Here is a 25,667-nt window from a genome sequence, read left to right as displayed (position 1 = left end):
TACACTGGGCTATAGGCTGTTGGAGGGCGGGAACCTTCTCTGCCCTCCCCGGTTCCGAGGATCTGAACCAGCATCTGGCTCAGATAGGTGGGGGATGATAAGTACTTGTTGAATGAATGAATGAAAAAGGAGGTGGTGGGCAGAGATTTGGCATCAAAGGAGTTAAGCCTGGCCCAGGGGCTGGGGAAAAACGGGGTAAAGGGCTGGGGTTGCCCATGTGGTGGCTCCTGGAGTAGCCAAGGCCTTCAGGGGAACAGAAGGGGAGATTTAAGGGGAGGAAGAGCCCAGCACAGAAGCGGATGGGCGGGCTGGCCTCCAGGCACAAGCTCTCTAGGTCTCCCAGAGCAGAAGCCCGAGGTACGAAGGGACAGCATCCAGGACAATCCCAGCAGGCCGGGCCACGCTGTCCAGCCCACCCCACCCACACACTCTCGAGAACAACAAACCGGGGTGGGTTGGAGGCTGAGCTTCCTTTCTGGGGCCTCTTGGGGGGCCCGAGGACAAGCCGTAAAGGCTTCCCGCCACCTGCCCACTGCCTCTGAGGCAGCTCAAGCCGCCTGTGGGAACGGGGATGGCAGTGAAGGCAGGGGTCACAGAGGACCTCCGATGGGCACTTTTTTTTTTTTAATTGAAGGATAATTACTTTACAATACTTTGATGGGTTTTGCCATCCACACAAACTGGCCATGGGTACACGTCTCCTCCCTTTGGAACCCCCTCCCGCCTCCCTCTCCACCCCATCACTCTCGGTTGGCACAGAGCGCCAGCTCTGGCTTCCTGTGACACACATCAAACTCCCACGGCCGGTTTCACCTCTGGCAATGCACACGTTTCAGTGGCGTTGTCTCAGGTCATCCCATCCGCTCCTTCTCCCGCTGTGTCCAAAAGTCTGTTCTTTCTGTCAGTGTCTTGTTTGATGTCCCGCACATAGGGCAGTACCATCTTTCTAGATTCCGTATATATATACATTAATATACAATATTTGTCTTTTTCATACTTCTCTCTCTGTAACAGGCTCTAGGTTCATCCACCTCATTAGAACTGACTCAAAAAAGCGCTCCTTTTTATAGCTGAGTAATATTCCATCAAGCACATGTACCACAACTTCCTTGTCCGTTCACCTGTTGATGGACAGCTAGGCTGCTTCCACGTCCAAGCTATTGCAAACAGTGCTGCCGTGAGCACTGGGGCACGTGTGTCTGCTTCGATTATGGTTTCCTCGGGGTATATGCCTGGTAGGGGGATTGCTGGCTCAGGTGGTAGTTTTATTCCCAGTTTTTTAAGGGGTCTCCACACTGTTCTCCTTAGCGGTGGCACCAATTTGCACTCCCACCAACAGTGTGAGGCAGTTCCCTTTTCTGCACACCCTCTCCAGCACTTACTGTCCCTCAACATCCCCTCGAAAGCCCTACTTGGAGCTGCCAGTGCTGAGAGCAAGACCCCTCCCCCTAGCACAGTAAATGAGGCCCCGTTTCCAAGTTCCTCAGAGGCCAACAGCCCCTCTGTTGAGCTGTGCGGCCTTGGCCAAGTCCCTTAACCTCTCTGTGCCTCATCTGTCTCACCTGCCAAGAGGGCCAATGACAGTTTCTACCTCACAGGCTGTTTTACCCAAATCTCCCCACAGCGCTTAGAAAACAGTAACTCCTCGATGAATGCTGGAGAATTCCATTATTTATTACTGCCCTCTGAATTTTGTTTTCTTTTCAAGTTGGACTATACTTGATTTTCAATGTCGCCTTCGTTTCTGCTGTACGGCAAAGGGAATCGGCTATACTACACCTGAAGCCACTTATTTTGCTGTTGTTTTATTCTTTTCTCATATAGGTCATTGCAGAGTGCTGAGCAGAGCTCCCTGCGCTATGCAGCAGGTGCTTATTAGATACCTATTTTACACACAGCAGGGTGTATATGTCAGTCTCAATCTCCCAAGTTCTCTCTCCTCACCTCATCCCCTGGTGACCACACATTTGTTTTCTACATCCACGCCTCTACTTCTGCTTTATAAATACATTCACTTGTGCCTCACCTGTTTTTGTAGGCTCCACACGTAAGTGATATAATGACGCTTCTCTCCGTGTCTCACTTATTTCACTCAGTCTGACAGTTTCCAGGCCCGTCCATCTTGCTGCAAATGTCAGGCCCCTCAATTTTCTTAAATGATATCATTAGCTTGTGAACAGCTCAAGTGTACAGTTTTACAACACTGCATTTTTTTTTCAGTGTTAAATGCATTCAGTTTCAAAACATGAGTACTTAAACTAAATCACAACTGTGGAAGCCAGTTCTGGTACTGCTTTGATTTTTAATTCCCAACGACCCTCAAAACCTATCCAGCACACTTCTCAGCCCCTAACAAGCATGGCTTATCATCACCGAGGTGACCAGGCTCAATGGAGATGCTCAGGAATGCCTCCTGGCCAGACAGGGAGAGATCTCTGGGGCCACACTGGGCACCGGCACTGAGACCAGCCCCCTGGCCCACGGCCTCCCGATTCTCCCCCAGGAACGACTCCTGTCACCTGCATCCCGCCTGCCCACCACCCCTTCTCATGCACACTCCTGGGAGCGGTGCTCGGGGCCTCTGGAGCCAGGTCCAGCCAGCCAGGAGCTGCCAGACACAGGAGGGGATAGGGCAGAACTGGGCCACAGTGCTGAGACCCCTGGCCCAGATCACCAGGGGCCACCTCCCACGCGGGGCTCAGTTAGGTCCATCTCTGCCCCGGCCACCTCCCTGCTCTGACTTCTCACTCCATTGAAAAGCCAGGACTCCCCACTCTTCGACCAAGTTTCCCCGGTTACTTATTAGGACTCTCCAAGTAACAGGAACTTTGGCCTTGACATTACAACATGACAAGGTGCGATGGTATCAGCCGGAACAGGCACCTGGATGAATTTACTGCTTAATGAGACGTGGCTTATTTTCCCAGCAGAAAGCTGACCGTGAATGGAGCCAAGTTCAAGAACTTCCCAGGCTCCTTAGGTATTAAAGGATCACATTTTCTGCAGATGCCTCAGCCCCAGCTATAGGCATCACATGGGTTCCTACACCAGGAGGGACTCACCCGCTCCATCCATCACGTCACCTGCAACCTGCAGTCGTGGATGGGAGCTGCTGGTGCTCTGCCGGGGCCTGCCTCGCTGAGGACCGAAGTGCCACGCAGTGCCAAGCTGATACCACACACCGGGCACCGTCCCCTCCCACGGCCCTTTCCTGGCCCCTCTTCCCCCGCTTTCCGCCGCTCACAGGAGCCAGAAGCACGCATCCCACCCACAATTATCTGCTCTAACGCCCCCTCCGAGTTTGCTCTCCAGGATGAGCGTGAGTGGGGGCAGGGGCCAGTGTCATCACTTCTGCACCCGTTAGTGCCCAGCTCACCACCAATGTCACTAACAGCGCCCCCACCAGAGTCTCCCGCACGCTAAGCACACCTCTGCAGGACCACCCTCTGCCCCCACCGCTGCCAACTGTGGCCCTGCTTATGTCCAACAAGGACCCCCGGGCTCTGAGAGCAGGAGGTGTCCTCGGTGCTGCCCAGGCAGCAGACGCAGTCTGGACACAGAGCCAGCCTGCCCCTCCAGTCCCCACTGGAAGCCCACTCGGGCCCACAGCCTTTCTCTTTCCAGCTGAGGAGGGAGGGTCCCAGTGAGAGCCCTAGGGAAGCTGGACAGACGCCAAGGCTGGGGAGGGGCTGGGGAGAGGGGCAGGGCGCAGGCTTGTGTGTTGGCACAAGGAGAGACACGGGCGGTGGGCTGGAGACCTGGGCTCCACTCCGGGTCAGGAGGACCCCTGGAAGAGGGAATGGCAACCCACCCACTCCAGTATTCTTGCCTGGACAATCCCATGGACAGAGGAGCCTGGCGGGTTAGAGTCCTCGCGGTCACACAGAGTCAGACACGACTGAGCGACGGAACACACGGAACAGGTGGATAAACGTGAAGATGAACCAAGCCAGGGCCACCAGGGGAAGGAAAGGGGATTGGGGAGCCCAGAGGAACGCTGCCTGGGCCAATCCAGATGGCTTCCCAGAGGTGGTGACGCTCAACTTAGCCTTGAACAACAAACAAACAGCGCCAAGCAGGGAGCAGGCAGGCTCTTCCAGGCAGGGGACCAGCAAGAGCCAAGACCAGAGACGGTGTCCACCAGGCACAGGAGGGGCCACGAGGCAGCACTGGGCTCGAGGATGTTCACAGGGGGCAGCCCTAACGTCGGTGCTGTAAGGAGACAGGGCACTGTGTCCTGCCAACCACGGAGAAGTTGGGGTGCTCCCATGCGGGCCTCATCAGTGCACCCTGCCCCAAGTAAACACTCCTCTTTGTGGAAAGGAACTTCCTCCCCGCTCAAATGCTAAACAAAAATGTAACACTTAAAAAAAAATCTGATTCCCAAAGCAGCCGGCCAGGAGCCCTCTGTCCCTCCCTGGCACCCCTGCCACCAAATATCTGGACTCAAGATCCGTTAACGTGTGAGTGCTGAAAAGCTCGGGGACAGCGAGCCTGCTGGGGGCACTAACCCAGCCCCCCTCGCCTCCATTGCTGCGTTAATATCTGCCATCTGCTCGGCTGCATTTTTCCCCCCGCCCCGCAGGGGACGACGGGGCAGAGGAGAGGCCGCTCCAGGGCCGGGAGAAGGCGCCAGGGGATCTCCTCTACCTTCTTTGTGCGGCCCCGAGATAAAGGCCCAGCCAGGCCGGGCCTCCTTCCGGGAGTCACCCCTCCAGGGGGACTGGGCACAGCGAGAGGGCGGGGCAGGGGGCCCCTGCCTCCCCAGGGCCGGGCGGGGCGGGGCGAGCTGGGGGCAGGGTGGGGGAACGGCGGGGGGCGGGGCAGAGCCAAGCCTGGCACTGAGGCCGCCTGCAGGCGGGCCCGGCAGGGCAGCTCCGCCCACAGCCTCCACCACCTCCAGGGAAGCCCAGGAGGCGGCCCCGGGCCGCTGGGCAAACGTGGGCCCTGTCCGGCCCAGCTCTCCACTGCCTGGGGACCACGCCCAGAGGGACCCGGGGGGAGGGGGCCTCCAAGGGCCACGGACGCCTCCGGAGCATCCTCTGATTAATGTTTATGAAACACCTACTATGCGCTCTACCCAGTAGGGAACTCAAGTGCCCACAGGCAGGTAAGGACCAAGGGTGACGTGGGCCAGCTGGTGGCTCAGCGGGGATGCTGCTCGTGGGCCCAGACCTCTGCTTTTTCTTTTTTATATTTTTATTTATATTTTATTTGGCTGCACCAGGTCTCAGTCATGGCATGTGGGATCTAGTTCCCTGACAAGTGATCAAACCTGGGCACCCTGCATTGGGAGTGCAGAGTCTTGGCCACCGGGCCACCACGGAGGTCCCCCTTCTGTTTCCTCAAGAGAAGCCAGAGCTCTACATTCTCATGTAAAATTTCCTTTTTTACATGCTGGCAGCTAATTCAAACTAAACATGTACATATACCAAGCTGGCTGAAGAACACATGTTGGTGGGGCAGGCTGGGCCCAGGGATCTCCAGTTTGCAACCTCCACCATCTAGGCTGTGGCTCCTGCACTTGGGAAGATCACAGAGCGAAGCGAGAGACCCTGAACAAGGTCAAAGCTGGGTCTATCTCGTCTCTGCTGCCTACGCTGTCTGACCCTGAGCAAGTGAACAGCCCTCTCTGAGCCTCCGGTCCCTTTCTCAGACGACACTCTTTACCTCTGGGCTGTTACGGGACGTTGAGACACGGCACAGAAAGTCCTTCGTGAAAGTACGCAACATGCTGTGTGCGCTTAGCCGCTCGGCTGTCTCACTCTGCGGCCCCATGGACTGCAGCCCGCAAGGCTCCTCTGTCCATGGGATTCTCCAGGTGAGAACGCTGGAGCGGGCTACCACGGCCTCCTCCAGGGGATCTTCCCAACCCAGGGATCCAACCCAGGTCTCCCACACTGCAGGCAGATTCTTTACCATCTGAGCCACCAGGGAAGCCTAAAAGTACTCAATACAACTACTATGGTTTGGAGCTGGAGTAGACACCCCATAAAACTGCCAGCTGCTCATCCCGCTGCTGCAGAAAGCTGAGGGCCCCTGCTGGGCCTGGCGCAAAGTGGAGGAAGACACCACGAGCTTTCCCCTCATTCCTGGTCCCAAATGCCTCTGAAGCGGGGCCGGGGGTGGGGGGCCTCTGCAATACCGGCCATCAGCCCAAAATCCAGAGGTGGGGAGTGTGCTGGGTGTGACCCTGGGCACAACACATTTTTTCCCCCCTCAAATGAGAAAAATTAGTTGCTGAGTTTTAAACATTACAAGATTCATATAAAACTCCACATGCCCAGCGTGCTCCCCCAAATAGGAAAATCTGGCCCTCCTTGATCCCGTTTCTGCAAAGGCTGCTTCTGAAATTCACCACCCGTCATTAAGGCACGGGCTCTGCATTTCACCTCAGTCCGCACCACTCCCTACTGCGTCACACCTGGTGGAACACACCTGTTTGTGTTACCAGATCGCCCCATGGGCAGATGTGGGGTGAACAGGTGGGTCAGGCAGCCCCAAGTCGTGCCCAGGCCACAGTCCACCCCGGCGGCCTGCTCTGTGCTGTGTCAGGACTTGGCCCCAAGTGGTTTTGCTCTTAGCCAGACAGCCTTCCTTGGAAAACGCTATACTGTTATCCATCGGGAAATTAATCAAAATGACACCTCGTGAACAAGATGTTTTGGTTTGGCGGAAAACAAACAGTGGCTGACAACAAATTAGTAAAGCTGCTCCGTGCCTCTGGGTGCAGGCGCTGAGCAGAGGGCCTGGCGTGGTTAGGACACCATGGTGGGCGCTCGGCCGTCACCAGGACCTGGACCCGGAGGGCATGGCGACCCTTGGCATGCTCTCCACGCCCCCTCCAAGGCCACACGCCTGCAGCCCCGTCTCACTTTCACTCCCACATGTGCCTGAAACGATCTCCAGATGTGAGAGGCCCTGTGTGCGCGGGCAGGGGGGCTGCCTCCTCAGGCAGGGTCTTGGGACCAGACACATGCCGGGAGACCTGTGCACCCCCCCCCCCCCCCCCGAGAGCCCCTGTTCTCTCTCCCAATCAGACAAAGGCCCTGAGACTCGGCAAGGCAAGGGTCTCAGGGAGCTCCGGGCAGAGCATGCAGGGTTTCCAGGCCAAGGAAATGCAGTCCTAACAGCTGAACTCTGAAGCCTGGAGGGCATGCCTGTGCCCGGCTCGGCTCTCGTGGTCAAGTCTAAACAAGACAGCACTGACCCCAAATGCCAGCCTGAGCTCAGGGTAGAGAATGAGCCCTGGAAACTCCCTAAAGCAGTGCACATCTACCAAGTCACTCCCTGGCTCCCAGCCCTCCCGAGGCTCCCTGCCGCCCTTGGACTAGTTCTCGGCCCCCTCTGTGGTCCGAGACCCCTGCTTTTGTCCAGGCTGCCCCCCACCTCGTCTCCTACACCCTCCCTGGCTCCCCACATGGACTCACCACTGTTCCTCAGGACCCGAGCTCGCCCCACCCTAGAGCCTCCGGGCCCGCCATCCCCACTGTTGGGAACGTCCCTGCTTTTGACTTCAGCCTTCTCTCACTCAGCGTCCGGGTCTCAGCTTACGTGGCCCTTCCTTAGAGGTCATCCCTCAGAGCAAGCCAGGCCCTCTTTAGAAATGTCCAGTGACTGAATTTTCTGAGGATTTGGTCATTGCCTCTATTCTCCTACTGAACATGTGCTTCCTGAAGTAAGAGGTCACAGCTCTCTCCCAAGATAATGAGGGACAGACTCAAGAGGCAGATTCCTATCGCGATGCTCGGCTGTGTGGCCCTGGCTAAGTGACTAAACCTCTCTGTGCCTCAGGTCCCTGGCCGGGATTAAAGCTAGCACCACCCTTGTGGGGCACTGGGGCTGAGAACAGCAGCTGGCACTGCAGGGCTTGCCCTCTGTCACCACCACCACGAAACCTGCTCACCCCAGAGGGCCCAGACAGTCTGTCCTGAAGCACTATTTAAAGATGCAGCTGACTTCGCAGACCCACCAATGCTCAGAACCCTCCGTTCTGGACTCTTTCTGCTTTTTCTTCCCACTGCTTTAGTGGAGGAGGCCCTCTTCATCGTACATCAAATCGAAACCAGTTCTCTAGCAGGCAGACTGTTTCATGATCAAGCCCATGATAACCGACAGGTAAGCAATCTGAGGCCTGCAGAGGCTAAGAGACTCACCCACGGTCACACAGCAAAACAATGCCATAGCCAGAGAGAGGTGTGATTCTGAGCTAGAGGTTTATAGCATTGTAAGAATCGACATAAAAGTGCCATGGAAAACTTTCCTGCTGTACAGCACGGAAACACGAACCTTTGTACCATGAAAATAGTCATGTGTGCGTTAGCACGAAGCCTGAAGCCTAGAAGTGTGTACGTTTTTCTGTCTGGGCACAGAGGGCTCAGGGCACCAGGCCAGCCCTCACCCAGGTCTGGGCAGTTCAAGTCGGAGGCCAAAGGCCCAGGCTTCGGGGGGAGCACGTGATGAGGAGGGACACTCAGCTGGCATCCCCGGGCTGGCCCAGGCCTCGGCCAGCACCGAGTCACACAGGCAGGGGTGCGGTGGGGCTTTCTGGCCCCACTGTTGGTGTGTTGGGAGACCCTGGCCCTGTGCCCTGCGCCCTCCCTGGCCTCGCCACTTGAGCTGCAGAGTGAGGGAGAGAAAAGATGGAGAAAGGAGGCCAGGAGGGCAGGTGGCACCGGCAGAGTTAGCAGAACTGCAGACCCAGCCCCACCCCACCCCCCGCCCTCCCCAGGACGCCTGCTCCAGCAGATGGCCGAGCAGAGAGGGGGGCAAACCCCCCCAGAAAGGCCCCTGCCCAGCTCCAGGGGGTGAGCGCGGAGGGCCTCCTGCCTGGGCCCTGGAACGAGGCCCCCCGCTGATGCCCCTGACTCCGGGAGGGCCTGGGGGCAGCAATGAGCGGCCCATTTCCTGTGAGGGGGTGGGCTTCCAAAGGAGTTGGGGCAGGACCCTCAGCCCAAGAACCCCCACCCCGTGCCAGCCCCTCACTGCATGGGGCAAGGAGGGTGAGTGGGGGCAGGAAGGCAGAATCCAGAGGGCTCCTCGCTGCCAAGGGGGGCCTGTGCGGCCTCCAAGGGTGAGGGCAGTGGTCAGTGAGGCGTCCACCTCGGCAGGGATGGAGGGGAACCGACTGGACACAGTGTGAAACCCTAGCTGGGTGGGTTCTTCCAGACAGAAAAAACAGGAACCTACGTGGGGGCTCTTCAAGGACCCCCACCCCAGACCACAGCTGCAGCAGTCGGAACTGGGCTCAGAGAGACCCAGAAGGACCAGGCGCTGCAGTGCGCCAGCTCTGCAGGTTCAAATCGCAGCTCCACCACGTTCTGGGTGGGCATACGGTTTGACCCTTCGGTGCCTGTTTCCTCATCTGATGACTAGCCCTCCCTCACAGGATGGGCTGTGAGATGCCAGCGGGTCTGGGCCCCAGGGCAAGCTCTTTATCTAGAAGAGCCCCTGCAGCTGGCGCCCCGGGTGCAGGTGCAGCCCTGGAAACCCTCGGCTTTACACTCGCGTGTACACACACTCACCCGCATCCCCTGGACCACACAAAGCCCTCCCGGGGCCAAGATCAACACGCCAGGGTCGCTGAATGACTCACCAGCCCTGGCTGGGACGCGTTTCCTGGAACAAGTCACCACAGGTAGGGCTAGGGGGCCCCCCGAGTCTGGCAGAGATGAGAGGGTGCAGGTCCCAGCGTGTCCGGCCACACCCCAATGGGATCCCGCAGCAGAAGTGGGCGGGGGACCCCATCGCACAGCCCCGAGGGCCTGAGTTCCAACCCCAGCACTGGCCTCAGCTGCCTGACTCTCCCCTCCAAGCCTTGCCACTAAAGGAAGACACTGGTGCCAACCGCAGAGGGAAGCCTGTGGGTTACAGAAAAAGACTGCAAGGTGCAGAGACCAGGACCCAGCAGGCCCCACGTTAGGGCACCCGCTGCAGACGGCCGGCAGCCACGGACCTCTGCCCTCCCTCCCCCGTGGCGCTTCTGCCATCAGTGGGCAGAGCACCGTGTGGCTGGGGGGGCCCCTGGTCACCATATTAGTCACCATGACTTGAGGGAGGGGAGGATCAGGGAGGCTGCTCCCAACTTCACGGTCATTGGACACATTTGTCTAGAGCGAGCACAATCCCAGAGGGCTTCTTAGAGGAGGTGACATTAACTTGGGCTCTAAAGGATCAGTAAGAATTCTGAGACCATGAACTCTGATGCCACGATCCAGCTGCTACTGGCTTTGGGCCAGTCCCTCACCTGGAGGCAAGCAGGTAAGCAGCACATAGCAGTTTTCCCACCAGTATAAGGGGCACAGTGACCCTTCCTTTTGCATAGGGAGGAGTCCAAGGAAGTAGCAGTGTGGGAGGGAGAGGCCTTGGCCAGCTGTGGGCTCGCTACCCCTCCCACTGTGCCCCGCCCTTCTGGTCCGCTGGAGGGTGACTTGTGCCCTGGGAAGGGGAACCCCACCTGAATTCTGGAAATGGCCCTGAGCCTCAGATGCGGAAGGAAGGGCCAGGAGCTGTTTCTAACCAGCATGGGAATTCCAGACAGACCCATGCTCAGCAAACAGCAGCCATTTACTAAATGGTAGATGAGGGGGCGGGCAGCCACGGCACCACCAATCAGGGCTCACGGGGGCACCCCAGGGAGTCTGTGATGCCCCAGCCGCCCGGCCAGCCCCCACCAGCCGGCCAGACGCCGCTTCCTGTCTGCAGAAGCCAGCCGTGCCCTTTGAACTCCGGTTTCCGGTGCCCCTCTCCCGGCTCCCGCTCGGGGGTCTGGGAGGGGGCCTGGAGGTGGGGATACTCACGTTCCCGAGCGCGGGGAGCCCCGAGGAGCCCAGCCACTTCCGCAGGGCCTGCGAGAGGGCCCCGTGGTCCCGCTCGGCCTGGAGCACGTGGGCCTCCAGGAAGGAGACGTGTCGTCTGACCATCTTGACAAAGGCCTGTCGGGAGCGGAGAGACGAGATGCCACGGCTGCCTCCCTCAGCAGCCAGCAGCTACTGCCTCCAGCCTCCCTCTGGCCTGCCCCACGGGCGCCAGTCTCTGGGAGACGTTAGGCTCGCTGGTGCCTTGCTGGGAGCTCCTTCAGAAACTCTGATGGTAACAGTGACGCCCCCTCCGGGGCCCCCGCCAGGCCGAACCTCCACTCCTATCCTTTCCCCTTCTCCCACTAGTGACCCTCTGTTTAGACTATTTTACAGATAGGAGAAACCAACGGTCAGAGAGGTCGGACCACCTGCCCAAAGTCACACCGCCAGGCAGCAGCAGAGAGGGGACTCGGGCTGCACGACCTTCTTTATGAAAAATGAAGTTTTTCGAAACCGCTCTCTTGGTTTTTTGGTCACACCATGCAGCTTGTGGGCTCTTGGTTCCCCAACCAGAGATCAAACCTGTGCCCCCGGCAGTGGAAGCGTGTAATCCTAACCCCTGGGCCACCAGGGAATTCCCCCAAATTGCTCAGTTTAATATTTGATGAGCATTGGGGAGTCTCACACTCAGAAACCGGGAAGGGGCAGGCAGATGACAAGCGAGTGAAACAGGCCGGGTGAGCGTAAATACGAGGCCCCTGGCCGCTGGGGGCCACTCAGCCTGGGGCTCTACTGCAAAACCTCCAATATTGAGAAAAGAAAAGAGAAGGCTGGGCTCAGACCCGCTGCTCTAGAACCCAGGGTCTACCACTCACTGGTTGTATGCCTTTTGCCAGGTTACTTCATTTCTGTTACCTCCAATTTTATTATCTGTGAAGCAGGAATCATAACAGTATCAACCCTGCTCAGCAATTTAGTGCTCAGGGCATATTAAGAGCTCAATTAATGCCAGATAATATCAATTAAAAAGAAAAAACAGGACATTCAGATTTCATGAAAAATGCCTAGTTTTTAACAATGTTAGCAATAAACGCCAGAGAAGGCGATGGCACCCCACTCCAGTACTCTTGCTTGGAAAATCCCATGGACAGAGGAGCCTGGTGGGCTGCAGTCCATGGGGTCGCGAAGAGTCGCACACGACAGTGATTTCCCTTTCGCTTTTCACTTTCAGGCATTGGAGAAGGAAATGGCAACCCACTCCAGTGTTCTTGCCTGGAGAATCCCAGGGACGGGGCAGCCTGGTGGGCTGCCGTCTATGGAGTCATACAGAGTCGGACACGACTGAAGTTACTTAGCAGCAGCAGCAGCAATAAATGCAGAATGTCTGAAACAAGGCTGTGTGGGCCCACTTGTTTGCGACTCCTGGTGTGCCTGTGGGCCGGGCGCACATGCGCCGGCATCTGTGCCTGCGTGTGTGTGCCTATGTGTGTGTGCGTGCCTGTGTGCCTGTGTCGTGTGTGCGCGCACGTGTGTTCACTAGTGTCACGTGTGCGTGCACTGCTCGTACACCCGGGAAGGCCGCCAAAGTTGGCGACTCCAGGTCCATCTCAGACAAGCCTCCCCTCTGTGGGCCTCTCTGCTTCCAAAGGAAAATGCAGAAGGTTTTCCTGTACCAGGAAGAGGCAGGAGACCCTCTCAGCACTGGGCCCCACGGGGGAGCCTCCCTTTCGCAGATGGAAAGCCCCAGGCCCACCCACCTAGCAAGGCCCAGCACCCGCTCCGCCCTCTCTCCCTGTGTCCCACCCAGGCCTCCCTCTGGCTCCTCAAAAACTCCAGCCTCACTCTCCTCGGGGCCTTTGCAGCAGCTCCCTCCATGCCCAGGCACCTCTCTCTTCTCCACGGGTGAACCCTGCTTGTCTCCCAGGCCCTGGGTCTGCTGGGCGCTCCACAGAGGGGCCTTCCCTGACCACCTAGGCTAACGTGGCCCCACCGCAGAGCTGCCCAGGCCCCATTTTCTTAGCTCTCCTCTCCCTCTCACCTTCCTGTCTGCCAGTTCAGGGTCCGTCTCCTTCCAGAATGTGAGTTCTGGAAGAGCAGGTGCTGAGTCAGTGCTGTTCACAAGGCCACGACTGGGGCCTGCTCAGCTGGATGGCGGGGGCAGGAATGCATGCATGCGTGAGTGGATGAATGCACATGTATGCATGGATGAAGGCGTGCACACGTGAATGAAGGCACACACACACGAATAATGCATGCACATATGAATGAATGCACACATGCATGAATGCACACGTGAATGAAGGCGCGCACACACATGAATAACGCATGTGTGTATGAATGCATATGTGCAAGAATGCACACACAGGAATGAATGCGCACACGAATGAATAAATGAATGAATGACTGCATCCTTGGCGAAAAGACACTGGATGAACCCAGGAGGGCAGCAGTGTTGTGTGGCTGCTGCCTTGTGGTTCTGGCAAGGGCAGAGCTGAAAGGCTCTGAATACGGCACATCAAGTGTGTGTGTGCGCTGGGTGGAGGGGGAGACGATGAGCCCCGGGCCGGGCCGCTTCCCCTGGCCTCACCGGCTGGCACATCCGGCTGTAAAGCACAGAAGAAGTCCTGCAGTCCCTCCCTGCAGCCGATTCCAATTTTACGCTCCCTGCGTTAATGCCGCTGTGGTGGGGAGTGTGAGGGACGCGGAGGAATGTGCACTCACGAGGTCTGATCCGCCTCCAAAACGCCTGCCAGGGAGGGCAGGCCGGCCAGGCCGCGGCCAGGGAGAGGCCGAACCTGGCCAGGAAAGCTGACGGGGGCAGTGGGACGACCCTGCCGGGCACTCAACACGGAGTGGGGAGGAGCAGGCACAGGAGGCGGTGGCTGCGGCCTGTGGCCACCCTTGGGAGCAGAGGTGACTTCCACGTGATTGGATCCACAGTGAAAATGAGCCACTTTTAGTATCAGAAGCGAGGGAAGGAAGGAAGGGAAGGAGGAGGGGGAGGGGTGAGAGAGCAGGGACAGTCACATGGTCTAAAACACAGGTGTGAGTTCTGATGTGCCTGAATCCTTGTGACAAAGGCCCCTGGATTCAGAGCAGGGCCAGGTCCAGACAGGGGCCAGCGCCCAGCACTGAGGAGGGGTCTGGAGCAGACTTCTGTAATCCCAGCTCCGCCACTCGCCAGCTGTGTGACCCCGGGCAAGTGTCCTCACCTCTCTGTGCTGTAGCCACCCTACAGAACAGGACCAATACCAGGACTTCGCTCTGCCGCCAAGGGTAGGCAAGCTCTTTCATCTAAAGCATGTGGAGTCCCTGGCTCACAGCAGTGGCTCAGTAACTTCGTTTTTTCTGGCCTAAGAGGTTCTGAAGCCTCCCGGCCCTCAGCGGGTCACAGTGATATGGGAGCAGAGTGGTCCTGGGCTCCCTGGAGCCCCCAGCTGGCTGGGCAGAGTGATGAGCAGGCACTGGATCCCAGCTCTCAGCCTGTGGGCACCGCGCAGTGACAGCCTGTCCTCCCTGAGCACCTGCAGGATGCTAGGGGCCAGCCTCACACCCTCACGACGACACACCCCACCTAGAGGAGGAAACTGACGCGAGAGGGGAGTGAGTGACCCGCAGCGCAGACCCAGGACGTCCCTGGTGGCTCGGTGGATAAGGCTCTGCACTCCCAGAGCAGCGGGCACAGCTCTGATCCCTGGTCAGGCTACTAAGATTCCACATGGCGCAGTCAAAAAAAAAACCCAAAACAAAAAACAGTCTCCAAGGGGCAGATCTGAGCCCCAGGCAGTCTAGTTCTGGAATCCATCTGCCTCAGCACAACGCTGGGTTCTGATCAGGTCCTACGTCTTACATCGCATGTAGCTCAGCAGGAAATACAGAGTCTCCCATTTGCCTTGAAATCCATGACCCTCTTGGACCAACGTAGTTCTTCTTCTTTTTAACTAGGGCCCAGTTGCAGAGAAATCTCTCTCTGCTCTAAGGAAAACAGCAGCCCAGGGGACTGACAGGAAGCAAATGCCACCGGGCCTTGATGGTAGCAGACTCTAGGTCAGAGTGGGGACTGCGGTGGCCTGAAGATTCACACCTCATGGGAGGGGAGAGCTGTGTCTCAGCTCCAGCTGTTCCCAGAGGACAAGGAGGAGTGGCTTGGGGTCAGTCTTTTCATCCCTGGCTCTCCAGGGCAGGCCTGGACCTTGCTGGCACCTCCCAGGCGCCTGCAGCTCAGTTTCTCCAGCCCCGCTCCGGTCATCACACCACCCCCCCTCTCCCGTCGCCTCGTAACCTGGTCTTCCCAGATCCTTCTGGTCCGGCATCTCCTTGCTGCCCGGAGCCCAGAGCCTCCCACCGCCAAGCCTCCACCCCGGCTGTGCCCCCCAGCCACGCCCCCACCCAACACAGCTCCTTCCACTCACCCTCCAGGGCCTATGGTGTTCACTGCCTGTTCCCTACTGCCCTCCAGAGCACGCGCCTCTGAAGTCACCCTTGGTGAATGTGGGCAGCAGAGTAATGACCCCACCCAAAGGTCCCCAGCCTCATTCCCAGAGCCTGTGAACATATCACCTTCCATGGCCAAAGGGACTCGGCAGGTGTGGAAAAGATCCTGAGCTAGGGAGACTGTCCTGGTAATCACGGGGGTCCTTGTAAGACAGAATCAGGAGACTCAGAGGAGGACAGAGCCTGGAAGATGCTGTGCTGTGGCTCTGAAGTTGGAGGAAGGCGCCATGAGCTGGGAGACACAAGCTAGCAAAGGCCAGGATGGGAATTCTCCCCCAGAGGGAGCCGGCCCTGCTGACTCCTGCTGCCACAGTTCAGACTTCTGACCTCTGGAGCTGTAAGATGCTAAATTCATGCCACTCGGTTTGTGGCAACTTATCACAGCAGCCCCAGGAAACATAGTGGTCACACTCGGTTGCTGCTTCTCCTGGCGGGAACCACAGCCTTGAACTCTGTCTTTCTCACTGTGAGGGCCCGCAACGGCATCTTGTAGGTCCTCAGTAAGCGTTAGAAGACTGAATACTAAGGGGAAAATGGGGCTCGAGTGGTGCGGTGGCCCAAGAAAGGCAAGAACCAGGGCTGCGCATCTTTGCATTTTTCTGTCCTCCTTCAAACATGTGGGATAAAATTCAAATGAATCAGCTATTCCAAGGGCAAAGTTTTAATTATATTCTTGCCTCCTTCTCTGCTGACAAGAATGTTAATTCTCTGCGAACTCCAGGGCCCACTGCTGGCTCCCTTCCTGGGCAGACTGGAGGGGCTCACGTCCAGTCCAGGCCACCTCTGCTACCCTGCAGGCTGCGCAAGGAGCCAGGAGCCTGACCCAAGGGCCCCAGTTTGAGGAAAAGCCTGGGCTCTCGTGGATGTGAACTGAAGCCCCCGCTTCCTGGAATCAGCTGTGTGATCCCTGGGAAGTGGGTGGCCTCGCGGAAGTCCTGCTCTCCTCTGGGAGACGGGAAGGGGAAGGTGCAGACTCGCAGCGCAGCCAGGAGGCAATGAGACACCACGCACCTTGGCCTGGTGCCCACACAGATAAAAGGCAGGTGAGCAGTGGGGCAAGAGGGCGGGGAGGGGGGCGACTGTGGTGAAATACGGAGCACCGCCCTGTCTGAGGGGCAGCTGCACCAGTTCCACCAGAATGCAGCCCAGGGGGCGGAAAGGTTCAGTTTCTCAACCTGGGTCATCTTCACGTGGGCGTTTACGCGTGAGTGTGCTCAGTCGCTTCAGTCGTGTCTGGCTCTTCGCAACCCCATGGACTGTATGTAGCCCACCAGGCTCCTCTGTCCATGGGATTCTCCAGGCAAGAGTACTGGAGCGGGTTGCCATGCCCTCTGCCAGGGAATCTTCCCAACCCAGGGATCGAACCTGCGTCTCCTGCCTCTCTTGCATTGCAGGCAGATTCTTTACCGCTGAGCCACCGGGGAAGCCCCCACGGGGGTTGATACACGTTAAAATTCACTGAATTGTACACTTATGATGTGTACACTTTATGTATTTATACCTTAAAAAGTAAACAAACTATTTAAAGAAACACAGGCCCAGAGTTCTGAGAACATCTAAATTTCCAAAAGCCGCTTAGGGATGTCTCTCGCGTTCCAGCGGTTAGGACTCCACACTTTCACAACCGTGGCTCAGGTTCAATCCCTGGTCTCACAAGCTGTGTGGCAAGGCCAAAAATAAATAAATAACAAAAAGCAGCTTGAAATTCAGCTTTTTATAGACAGCACCTCAATTTTAAAATGAGATTCTTTATATAAATTCATATTTTTTTATATTTTAAAAATACCATGTAGGCCCCTTTTTGCCACCCACCCCCTCCACTGGGTTTAAGGCCTAACACTATCAACGCCAGATCAGCATCTTGGGAGAGAGGACGGAAGAGCCAGAACAAGTCCACAGACTCACAAAGAAAGTTAATTACCCCGTACTCACATCCAGCTGGTCCACTTTGGCGTAGATGCCACGCATTTCCACCACCTTGGCCTTAAGGAGAGGAATGTTTTCTTCCAGGATCTGTGAGGTGTCGCTCCTGATCTGCAGGGAACAGGACAGCTCGTGAGCCCTCTGCCCCGGCCCCTGCTTCAGCCCACTCAAGGGGTGGCCAGGCTCTGCAGAGACAGCAAGTGCCACCCTGCCCAGGGACAGGCCCAGGAATGACCCAGAGTCCCAGGTGGGGACCGATGTCACTGCCCCTGGGGACCCAGACTCAACCAGGTATGATTTACTGAGCTACAAATTAATTGGGCTTCCCTGGTGGCTCAGATAGCAAAGAATCTACCTGCAATGCAGGAGACTCAGTTTCGATCCATGGGTTGGGAAGATCCCCTGGAGAAGGGAATTAATTGTCCCCTGCAAACATCTAAAACAGCACCAGCTTCAAACTAAGTATCTTTATTTTATTAACCGCTGAACTGGACCAAATGGAAAGAATCAAAATCTTTCCCCTAAATTAAAGTTGAGCAAAGTCGAGTTTTTGTTCCACTGAAACTAATACTGGAGTGGGTTGCCATTCCCTTTTCTGAGGGATCTTCCTGACCCAGGGGTCAAACTCAGGTCTCCTGCATTACAGGCAGATTCTTTACTGTCTGAGCCACTGGGGAAACCCTAATGAGAAGAGTTAATAATAATCATTAACATTAATAATGATAACCACAAATCTCTCTATCACGGTGCTTCACATGTAGCCACTGTGTGAAGTATTTCCTGCACATCATGCAACTCACTTAAGTTTCTGCTTGGAAGGACCCCAAAAGTGACGATGAAGTTTGGGAAGTTATATCTTTCTCTTGATCACTGAGATTAGACACTTAAGCCTCCATTTTCCTTCAGAGCCAAGAGGACAAGTCTAATCCTTAAGTGTGTGTGTGTGTGTGTGTGTGTGTGTGTGTGTTAGAGAGAGAGATACAATTTCCATGTTACCATGACCTCATCACGCAGAGAGGCAGTATACATATGACTCTCAAGTGCTAAGGAGCATCCAGATCCTCTGGAGGAAGCCTAATGCTGATTGCCAGGCCCTTCCAAGTGTGGTCTAGCTTGTGTGGGGTCAGCTGGCAACCTGTTTTCAGCCAAGCTCCAAGGCTATGCTGGAGCTTCTGCAGGCACCTGCATTTATCAGCTGGAGTAGGGAAAAGTGCTCAATATCCTCCCTTGTTCCCCCAGGCTGAATGTCTAGAGAGAAGTCTCTCCCTCAGCAAGACTAGTTCAGTTCAGTTCAGTCGCTCAGTCATGTCCGACTCTTTTCGACCCCATAGACTGCAGCATGCCAGGCTTCCCGGTCCTTCACCAACTCCCAGAGCTTGCTCAAACTTATGTCCATTGAGTTGGTGATTTCATCCACCCTTCTCGTCCCACCTTCAATCTTTCCCAGCATCAGGGTCTTTTCTAATGAGTCGGTTCTTTGCATCTGGTAGCCAAAGTATTGGAGTTTCAGCTTCAGCATCAGTCCTTCCAGTGAATGTTCAGGACTGATTTCCTTTAGGATGGACTGGTTGGATCTCCTTGCAGTCCAAGGGACTCTCAAGAGTCTTCTCCAACACCACAGTTCAAAAGCATCAATTCTCTGGCACTCAGCTTTCTTTATGGTCCAATTCTCACACCCATACATGACTACTGGAAAAACCATAGCTTTGACTAGATGGACTTCTGTCAGCAAACAAGGCTAAGCTCAGGAGAAATTGCTAAGATACAACGAAGAACAGGAAACTCATGGCAATCAGGAGCACTGGGATCAAAAGCAGATCTTTTATTTTCTGCTGATTTCTAAAGAGGGGAAACACGTGAGCATCAGGAGGGATTGGTCCTAGCAACCCATGGGGTGAAGGGAACATGGCAGAGAGGAGATTCAGGGACCGCTCCCTGCCTTCCTCCGGATCTGCAGGAACTGGAGGGTCGAGGGTCTGTGGGTGGAGCAGGAAGACCCCTCTCTGCAGAGGCCTCTCCACTGGCTGAGAATGAGGGCAGCGGGAAGCTGTCCACTCCTGCCCGGAAGGCAGCCTGCAGGTCCTTGAGGAGGAAATGGAGGGTGTCTGAAATAACCCTAAGCCCTCCCCTGGGCTGCCCAGGAAGGTGGGGACCAACAGGCAAACACCAGGGAGGCCGGGACAGCAACACCCAGGAGCATTCATCACGTGAATGACGAAGAGCAGGAACTGTTCACTCTTCAACCGTGTTGCACAGGTGATGAAGCAGAAAAACCACGTCATCTGGGCAAGGCCACAAAGCTGCAAAGTGGGAGATGGTGAATTCTTCGGGTCTGAGGCCACCCGCTAATACCAGACGTCTGCAGATGTGTCCCAGTGGGCCCGTGCAGAGCCAGCCTGTGTCGCGCTTAAAGCTCCAGAAGTACCACCAAGCTAGGTGCCAAGATCTAAAGTTGCAGGCATTCCCCTTGGAAACTCAGATTTCTAGCTTCTTGTGAAAAACTAGAGGCCCCAGCCACACTGAGCCCATGTTCCACGTGGCAAAAATCAGCTGGAGCTGGATGACAATGGCCTTCTTGGGTTAACCACAGTCCCCACCACTCCCTAAAGTCTCCCCAGCATGGCGTCCGTGGCCACACCCTACACTGTTTCATCTTCTAGGGGAGCGGGAGGAAAGGAACACATTTCTTTTCTTACGTCCAACCCACTTCACATCATCACATCATAGACGTGAGTTCATGCTTGGGCCTACTGCTCAGAAGAACAAAGAGGGCAGGGAAGAATCAGTGCTTTCTGAGCCTCTACTGGGACGAACCTCCAGCCAGGATTACAGACCTGGGAGCCTGTCATCTCCACTCCCCAGAGCTGGTCTCTGGAGCCCAGAAGTCTGGGCAGCGGATGCAGGGGGTTATCACAGAGCAAATGCGGCTGTCCTGGACGATGCAGGGCCCAGAAAGGAGAGCCAAATGCACTTGACCTAAGAACACACGCCAATGCCAAATGCAAGTGCTGGGCCAAGGCCAACAGGAAGTTTTCTCCGCTTACGTGAGAGAGGGGAGAGTCCGCTCCCTGCCAGAAGGTGGGCCCAAGGCCACTGGGGTTTCGGAGGGCCCAGACAAGCTGCCCAAGCCCCCGAGGGCACTGAGCTAAGCAGCCTCACAAATCTAGTTTCTGTGGATAAACTCACTGGTGACCCTCTGGTGCTTTGAAATTGATGATGCCGATGACCTCAGTAGCTACTATTCATGGGTCACTTAAGACATAGTAGGCACTGTGCTGAGCGATTATTATTAATTGAGTGCAAATGATATACCGTAAAGAGCCCAGGCCTTAGCCAAACAGCTTGATGAATTGGTACATGTGTTTACACCTGTGGAACCAGACCAATGCATAGAACACCCCTTGATCTATAAGACTCCCTCTAGCCTCCTCCCAGTCATGACCACCCTTCCAAAGCTAACCTCTGTCTGACTTCCATCACAGGGACTGGTTCTGCCTGTTTTTGAACTCCACACAGGAAGTACTCCTGTGTCCGGCTTCTTTCTCTCACCAGCATGTCTGTGAGAATCACCCGTGTTGTTGTATACAGCTGGTCATTCTCTCCCATGGCCGTGCATCCCAGTGTATGAATAAACAACAGGTTATTTACTCAATTCTTTTTATTTTTCAGCAATGCCACAAGGTTTGTGGGATCCTAGTTCCCCAACCAGAGATTAAACCCGAGCCCTTGGCCGTGAGAGCACGGGGTCCTAACCTTTGGACTGCCAGGGAATTCCCTATTTACTGGTTTCTACTGCTGACCGGGGCTTCCCTGATGGCTCAGTGGTAAAGAATCTGCCTGCCAATGCGAGACACGTGGGTTCCATCCCTGGGTCAGGAAGATCCCCTGGAGAAGGAAATGGCAATCTGCTCCAGTATTCTTGGCTGGAAAATTCCATGGACAGGGTATCTGTGGGCTACAGTCTATGGGGTCACAAAAGACTCGAACGACTAAACAACAACTGCTGACGGATACTAGGGTTGTTTCCAGTTTAGAGCACGATGGACAAAGCTGCCGTGAACATTTATCTGCAAGTCTCCGAACTCTCGCTTTCATTTTTCTTGGGTTATTATCTAGGATTAGAACTGCTGCGATGCAGGGTAGGTATATGTCTGCCTTTATAAGAAACGGCTCTGTGTTCCATGTGACTGTCCCATTGCGTATTTCCACCAGCCAGTGAAGGAGAGTTTCAGCTTCCCCACACCCTCATCCACACGTGCTATTGTCTTTTCCATTCTGGTCATTCTAGTGGATGTAAAGGGCACATCCCTGCCTTGTCTAGTCCTCATGATAACTCTTTGGAGATGGGTACCATCTGCAGTGGATAAAAGATGGCCACACATTCTGCACATTCCTTCCATGAAGAAGAGGGGTCTATGTCCTTTCCCTTTGGATCTGGGTAGGCTATGTGGCTCCTTTAACCAATAAGAGATGACAGAAGTCACATGGTGTCAATTGCCATACCCAAGGCTTCAGAGACCTCTACGTTCTGTTTGTTCAAATGCTGGCTCTGGGAGGCAGGACTGCCATGCTACGAGAAAGTCCACGTGGCCACGAGGAGAGGCTGTATGGAAGAGACCGAGGCCAACTAGTCCCCGGCTACCCAGCCCTCCCAGCCAAGACATCAGACAAGTGAGGGAAGGAGCCACCCTGGACGGCCTCACCCCAGCAGGTGCCACTTGGCTCAGACCAACCATACCCTCTGTGCCCTGTCCTAGCCCACGTGATAAACTGGTGGTTGTTTCACATCATGAAGTTTTGGGGCAGTCTGATGGTGCCACAGATACTCAGAAGCAACCACCATCTCCATTTTACAGCGGAGGAAATCAAGGTAGAGAGAGGTGACACACCGTGGCCACGGCCTCACACTGGGAGGAGTCAGAGCTTGGCGTGAAGCCAAGAGGCATTATATCCCAGGTCAGAACAGGTCGTGAGCACACAGTGTGAACGCTGGTTACTCAAGAGTGATCTGGGACAGACTGGTGGAGGACTTAATACAACAGACTGGAAGCCGGACTCTCATTTCCAGTAGCCTGATTTCATCAGAAATGAAGTGTGTGTCTCTCTGGACTGGCACCAGGGAGACCAGCCTCTCTGGGACCTCTGACCTGATCGGTGTTCGCAAAGGCCCAAGCAGGGCACGGCGCTCCATGCGGTGACATCGCCTGCCTCCCCAGGTCCCCACTCGTCCATAGCTTGGATCAGAAGAAAGAAGGAGGTCCCCAGCCAGGGCCACTAGCTGGATACACCCCCTTCTGTACCATGGAGTCCACGACACCTGAGCACAGACACACCGGATAAGCTAACCATCAGCTGGTGGGACTGAGAGGATTTCTATAACCTAAATGTCATCAGTGCAGAGCTTCCTCGTAGGGACTGCAAAAAAAAAAACGCCTCCAAGGGCCACAAAGGCCTCATACTAGGTGCGTTCTGTTATAATGTAGACATGCTTATTTGCATATAAGCACATGGAAACAGTCTTCACTTTCAAAGAAGCGCACTCTATTCCATTTCTTAAAACACAGGACTCTACGCCTGTTTGCTATGCACCTGCTTTCAGGAGGGCCCAAAGTACAGAGAAATTTTCTCTACCACAAAAGACACACACGCAGGATGGATGCTGCTGGCAGGTGGCAGGGGAGTCAGGAAGGCTCCCATGGGGACGGTGACGAGCTGCAGAGCACGTGTGCTCTCCACAGGGGGCAGCCACTACCCGGCTCGGCTGATGCTGGCCGGATGAGGAAAAGCACCCAAGGGGTGGGGGGATGCGAGTGGAAGACAGATCTTTGCTTTTCCAAGAGAAGCTGGAAATCCAGATTTTTTTTTTTTTTTTGCATGACATTCTATAAATGTCAGCCACTTAGTCCTCCCTTCTTTTTTCCCAGAAGCATGCAACATGTCTGCAGGCAGGATTGGGCCCACCGGTCATCCTGTGACCTCTGTATTTAAAACCTTTGCATCAATGCATCTCTAGACCTTGAGTTCATAAAGGACCTTCTCCACGCTGCATGCAACCTTGGGCCTCCTGGCTAGACAAACGCAGGCTTTCGGAAGCTTTGACGTTTTTAAGGCTAATAAGGCTAGTAAGGCCTGGGCCCCTCTCTGTCTATCCAAGCGGGCTTTCGTCCAGAGCTCTCATCACGGATGGAGAGTGGGTCTCTCGTCACAGGAGGAAGATGGGCTGGGATTTGAGATTAAAAATGTCCCAGGATCACCCGTCCCTACCACCTTCGCAATCCCCCTGCTGCAGGGGCCCACACCGGTCTGCTGAGCCCAGCACACCGCCCCCACAGACCAGTCCCTCTGCCTGGATGCCTGCCACCCCACCCCCCACTCCCAGCAACTGAATTCTTCTCGTTCCTCTTTCAAACCCCAAATTAATCACCACATGTTCTGCAAAGCCTCCCCAATTTTCCAGGCAGAATTTAACACCTCTGCTCCTTATATATATATATATTTTAAAGCAAACTGAGTCTTGGGATTATGTGCTTGGTTCCTTCTAGAACCTCTTTCCCTTTACAAAGCCTCCCGTTTGCACCTGGAACACACCTCCAGGCCAGCAGTGATACACAGATCGGTCTCCCCGGTAACCTAGGGGATCAGAGGAGCAGGGGGTGGAGGGAGGGAGATAGAGTGGTCTCTCTGCACTCAGGCTCTTCACGGGACCAGTCGGAGAAGGTGAACGATGTTCTGATGAAGACAGGACTGTTCAGGCAAAGTCGGTCTCGTTACCTGGTTCCCACCTGGACCCACACCTGAACTAAAAAATCGGCCCTCAAGAGAAGCGCACACACAGGTCCTTGTGGGAACGCGGTGGCCTTGTTCACTGCGCTGTCCCCAGGGGCTGGTGCAGGGAGGCGCTCAGATGCCTGCTGAACGTTGGCGACAGAGCTGCTCCCGTCATGGAGGGCTGCTCTGAGGTGAGACGGGAGGACACAGGAAGCACGCTCCGGCCGGAGTCTGGCACGAAGTAGATGCTCAACCAACGTGGCTCCCGGGCTCTCACCACCGCATCTGCAGACACCCGGGGCCCTTCCACACGGCCGCGCGCAGCTGGGCTTCCCGTGCTCCGGGGAGAGGCAGGCCTGCTCCCAGTACGGGGCTCAACCCTTTGGGCCTCCAGGCAGAAGCCACGAACCCTGGCTGCTGGTGTGCCTTTAATAAGCTTGGGAGCTTCCAGAACATTCTGTCAGTGCTCCTCAGGGCCCCACATCTGTCTGGCAACAATCCTGGAGACCTTGTCTTCCTGGCTCAGGGCACCATCTTCCCTGCAGCCAGGAGGATCCGTCCCCACACAACAGGGGAGGAGGCAACCGTGCAGCCAGCCACGGATTCAGGAAGGCACTCCATGCCCGACCCCGCCAGGCCAGGGCCCGGCCGGGAGGCTGCCCCCGGGCCGCCCAGGCCTGAAGCCACTTCCTGGCGGTCTCCACGTTTGCCTGGCGAACGGGCGAGGAAAGTTCAATACAGGCGTAGCATCCCCGCCGGTCGGCGCCCCGCATCGGGGCCGAGAGCGCCACCTGGTGGCCCACGCCCGCCTCCTCCATGGAGTGAAAGCGTCTGGGGGGAAGGGCGTTAACAAGATGGCCGCCTCGGGGAGCCTCGTGTGGAGGGAGGGAGGGAGGGAGGGAGGGAGAGGGTGGCTTCCCCAGGCCGGCCGCTGCCCACGCCTCCTGCTCGCTAAGCCACCACCAAGATGGCTCCCCAGGGAGGCCCAGGAGGGCCCTGAAGCCTGGCCTGGGCCTCGACCCGCGCCTCCCAGGCAGGCCCTCCCCATGTCAGTCAGGCACTCACCATGTCAGCCAGGCTGCAAAACTCTTCCAGCCTGAGGAGCAACCCCTCGATGGTCTCCTCCACCTCCTTCGCCTGAAAAGAGACAATATCCTGGAGATTAGCAAGTGGTTTCCAGGGAGACAAAGGCCCTTCATTTTCTTTTCTTTTTTTTAAAGCAAACTAAATCTTAGGATTATCTGCCCAGTTCCCTCCAGACCTACTTTCCCTTTTCAAAACCTCTCTAGCCTCATTTGCAACCTGGAAGTGCTGGTGGCAATCTCGATGCCTGTGGATGCCTCTGTTTAACTGCTCTGGTTAAAGCCCTGCGGACCATCCGCTCTATGCGTTCTCAAAAGAGAGGAGATAAATAAATACTCACAGGAGACAACAAAGTGACTCTTATCACCACCCATGGTCCAGATAAGGAAACCGAGGCTCAGAGAAGTGACGGAACCTCCTCAAGGTCACACAGCTAACAAGCGTCAGGGCCCACATTCTCAGGTAGGTTTGAGTCCCCAGCCTCAAAGCCTGCTCTTATCAACACCGAAAAATGGCTACTGAGAAACACCATGGAGAGAAACAGTGAACTGCAAAAGAAGCAGAATATAAAACTATCCTTGTGTGAACACTGAGAAATGT

At 55.8% G+C, this 25,667-nt stretch overlaps 1 protein-coding gene across 2 annotated transcripts in view; it reads right to left on the bottom strand.

Moving 5' to 3' along the window:
- Nucleotides 1-25,667, bottom strand: part of BCAS4 (breast carcinoma amplified sequence 4) — a 59,304-nt gene that overhangs the window by 14,850 nt on the left and 18,787 nt on the right. For both annotated transcript variants that reach the window (XM_052651190.1, XM_052651189.1), the window contains exons 2-4: nucleotides 25,050-25,121; nucleotides 17,226-17,327; nucleotides 10,800-10,934 (exon numbers count right to left, since the gene is read on the bottom strand). In XM_052651190.1, coding sequence (XP_052507150.1) covers nucleotides 10,800-10,934; nucleotides 17,226-17,327; nucleotides 25,050-25,121 — 309 coding nt within the window. The remainder of the gene's footprint in view (nucleotides 1-10,799; nucleotides 10,935-17,225; nucleotides 17,328-25,049; nucleotides 25,122-25,667) is intronic.

This window comes from Budorcas taxicolor, chromosome 13 (assembly GCF_023091745.1).
Source record: "Budorcas taxicolor isolate Tak-1 chromosome 13, Takin1.1, whole genome shotgun sequence".
Taxonomy (NCBI): domain Eukaryota; kingdom Metazoa; phylum Chordata; class Mammalia; order Artiodactyla; family Bovidae; genus Budorcas; species Budorcas taxicolor.
Note: the sequence above shows the minus strand (reverse complement) of the source record. Positions and strands in the feature narration are given on the sequence as shown.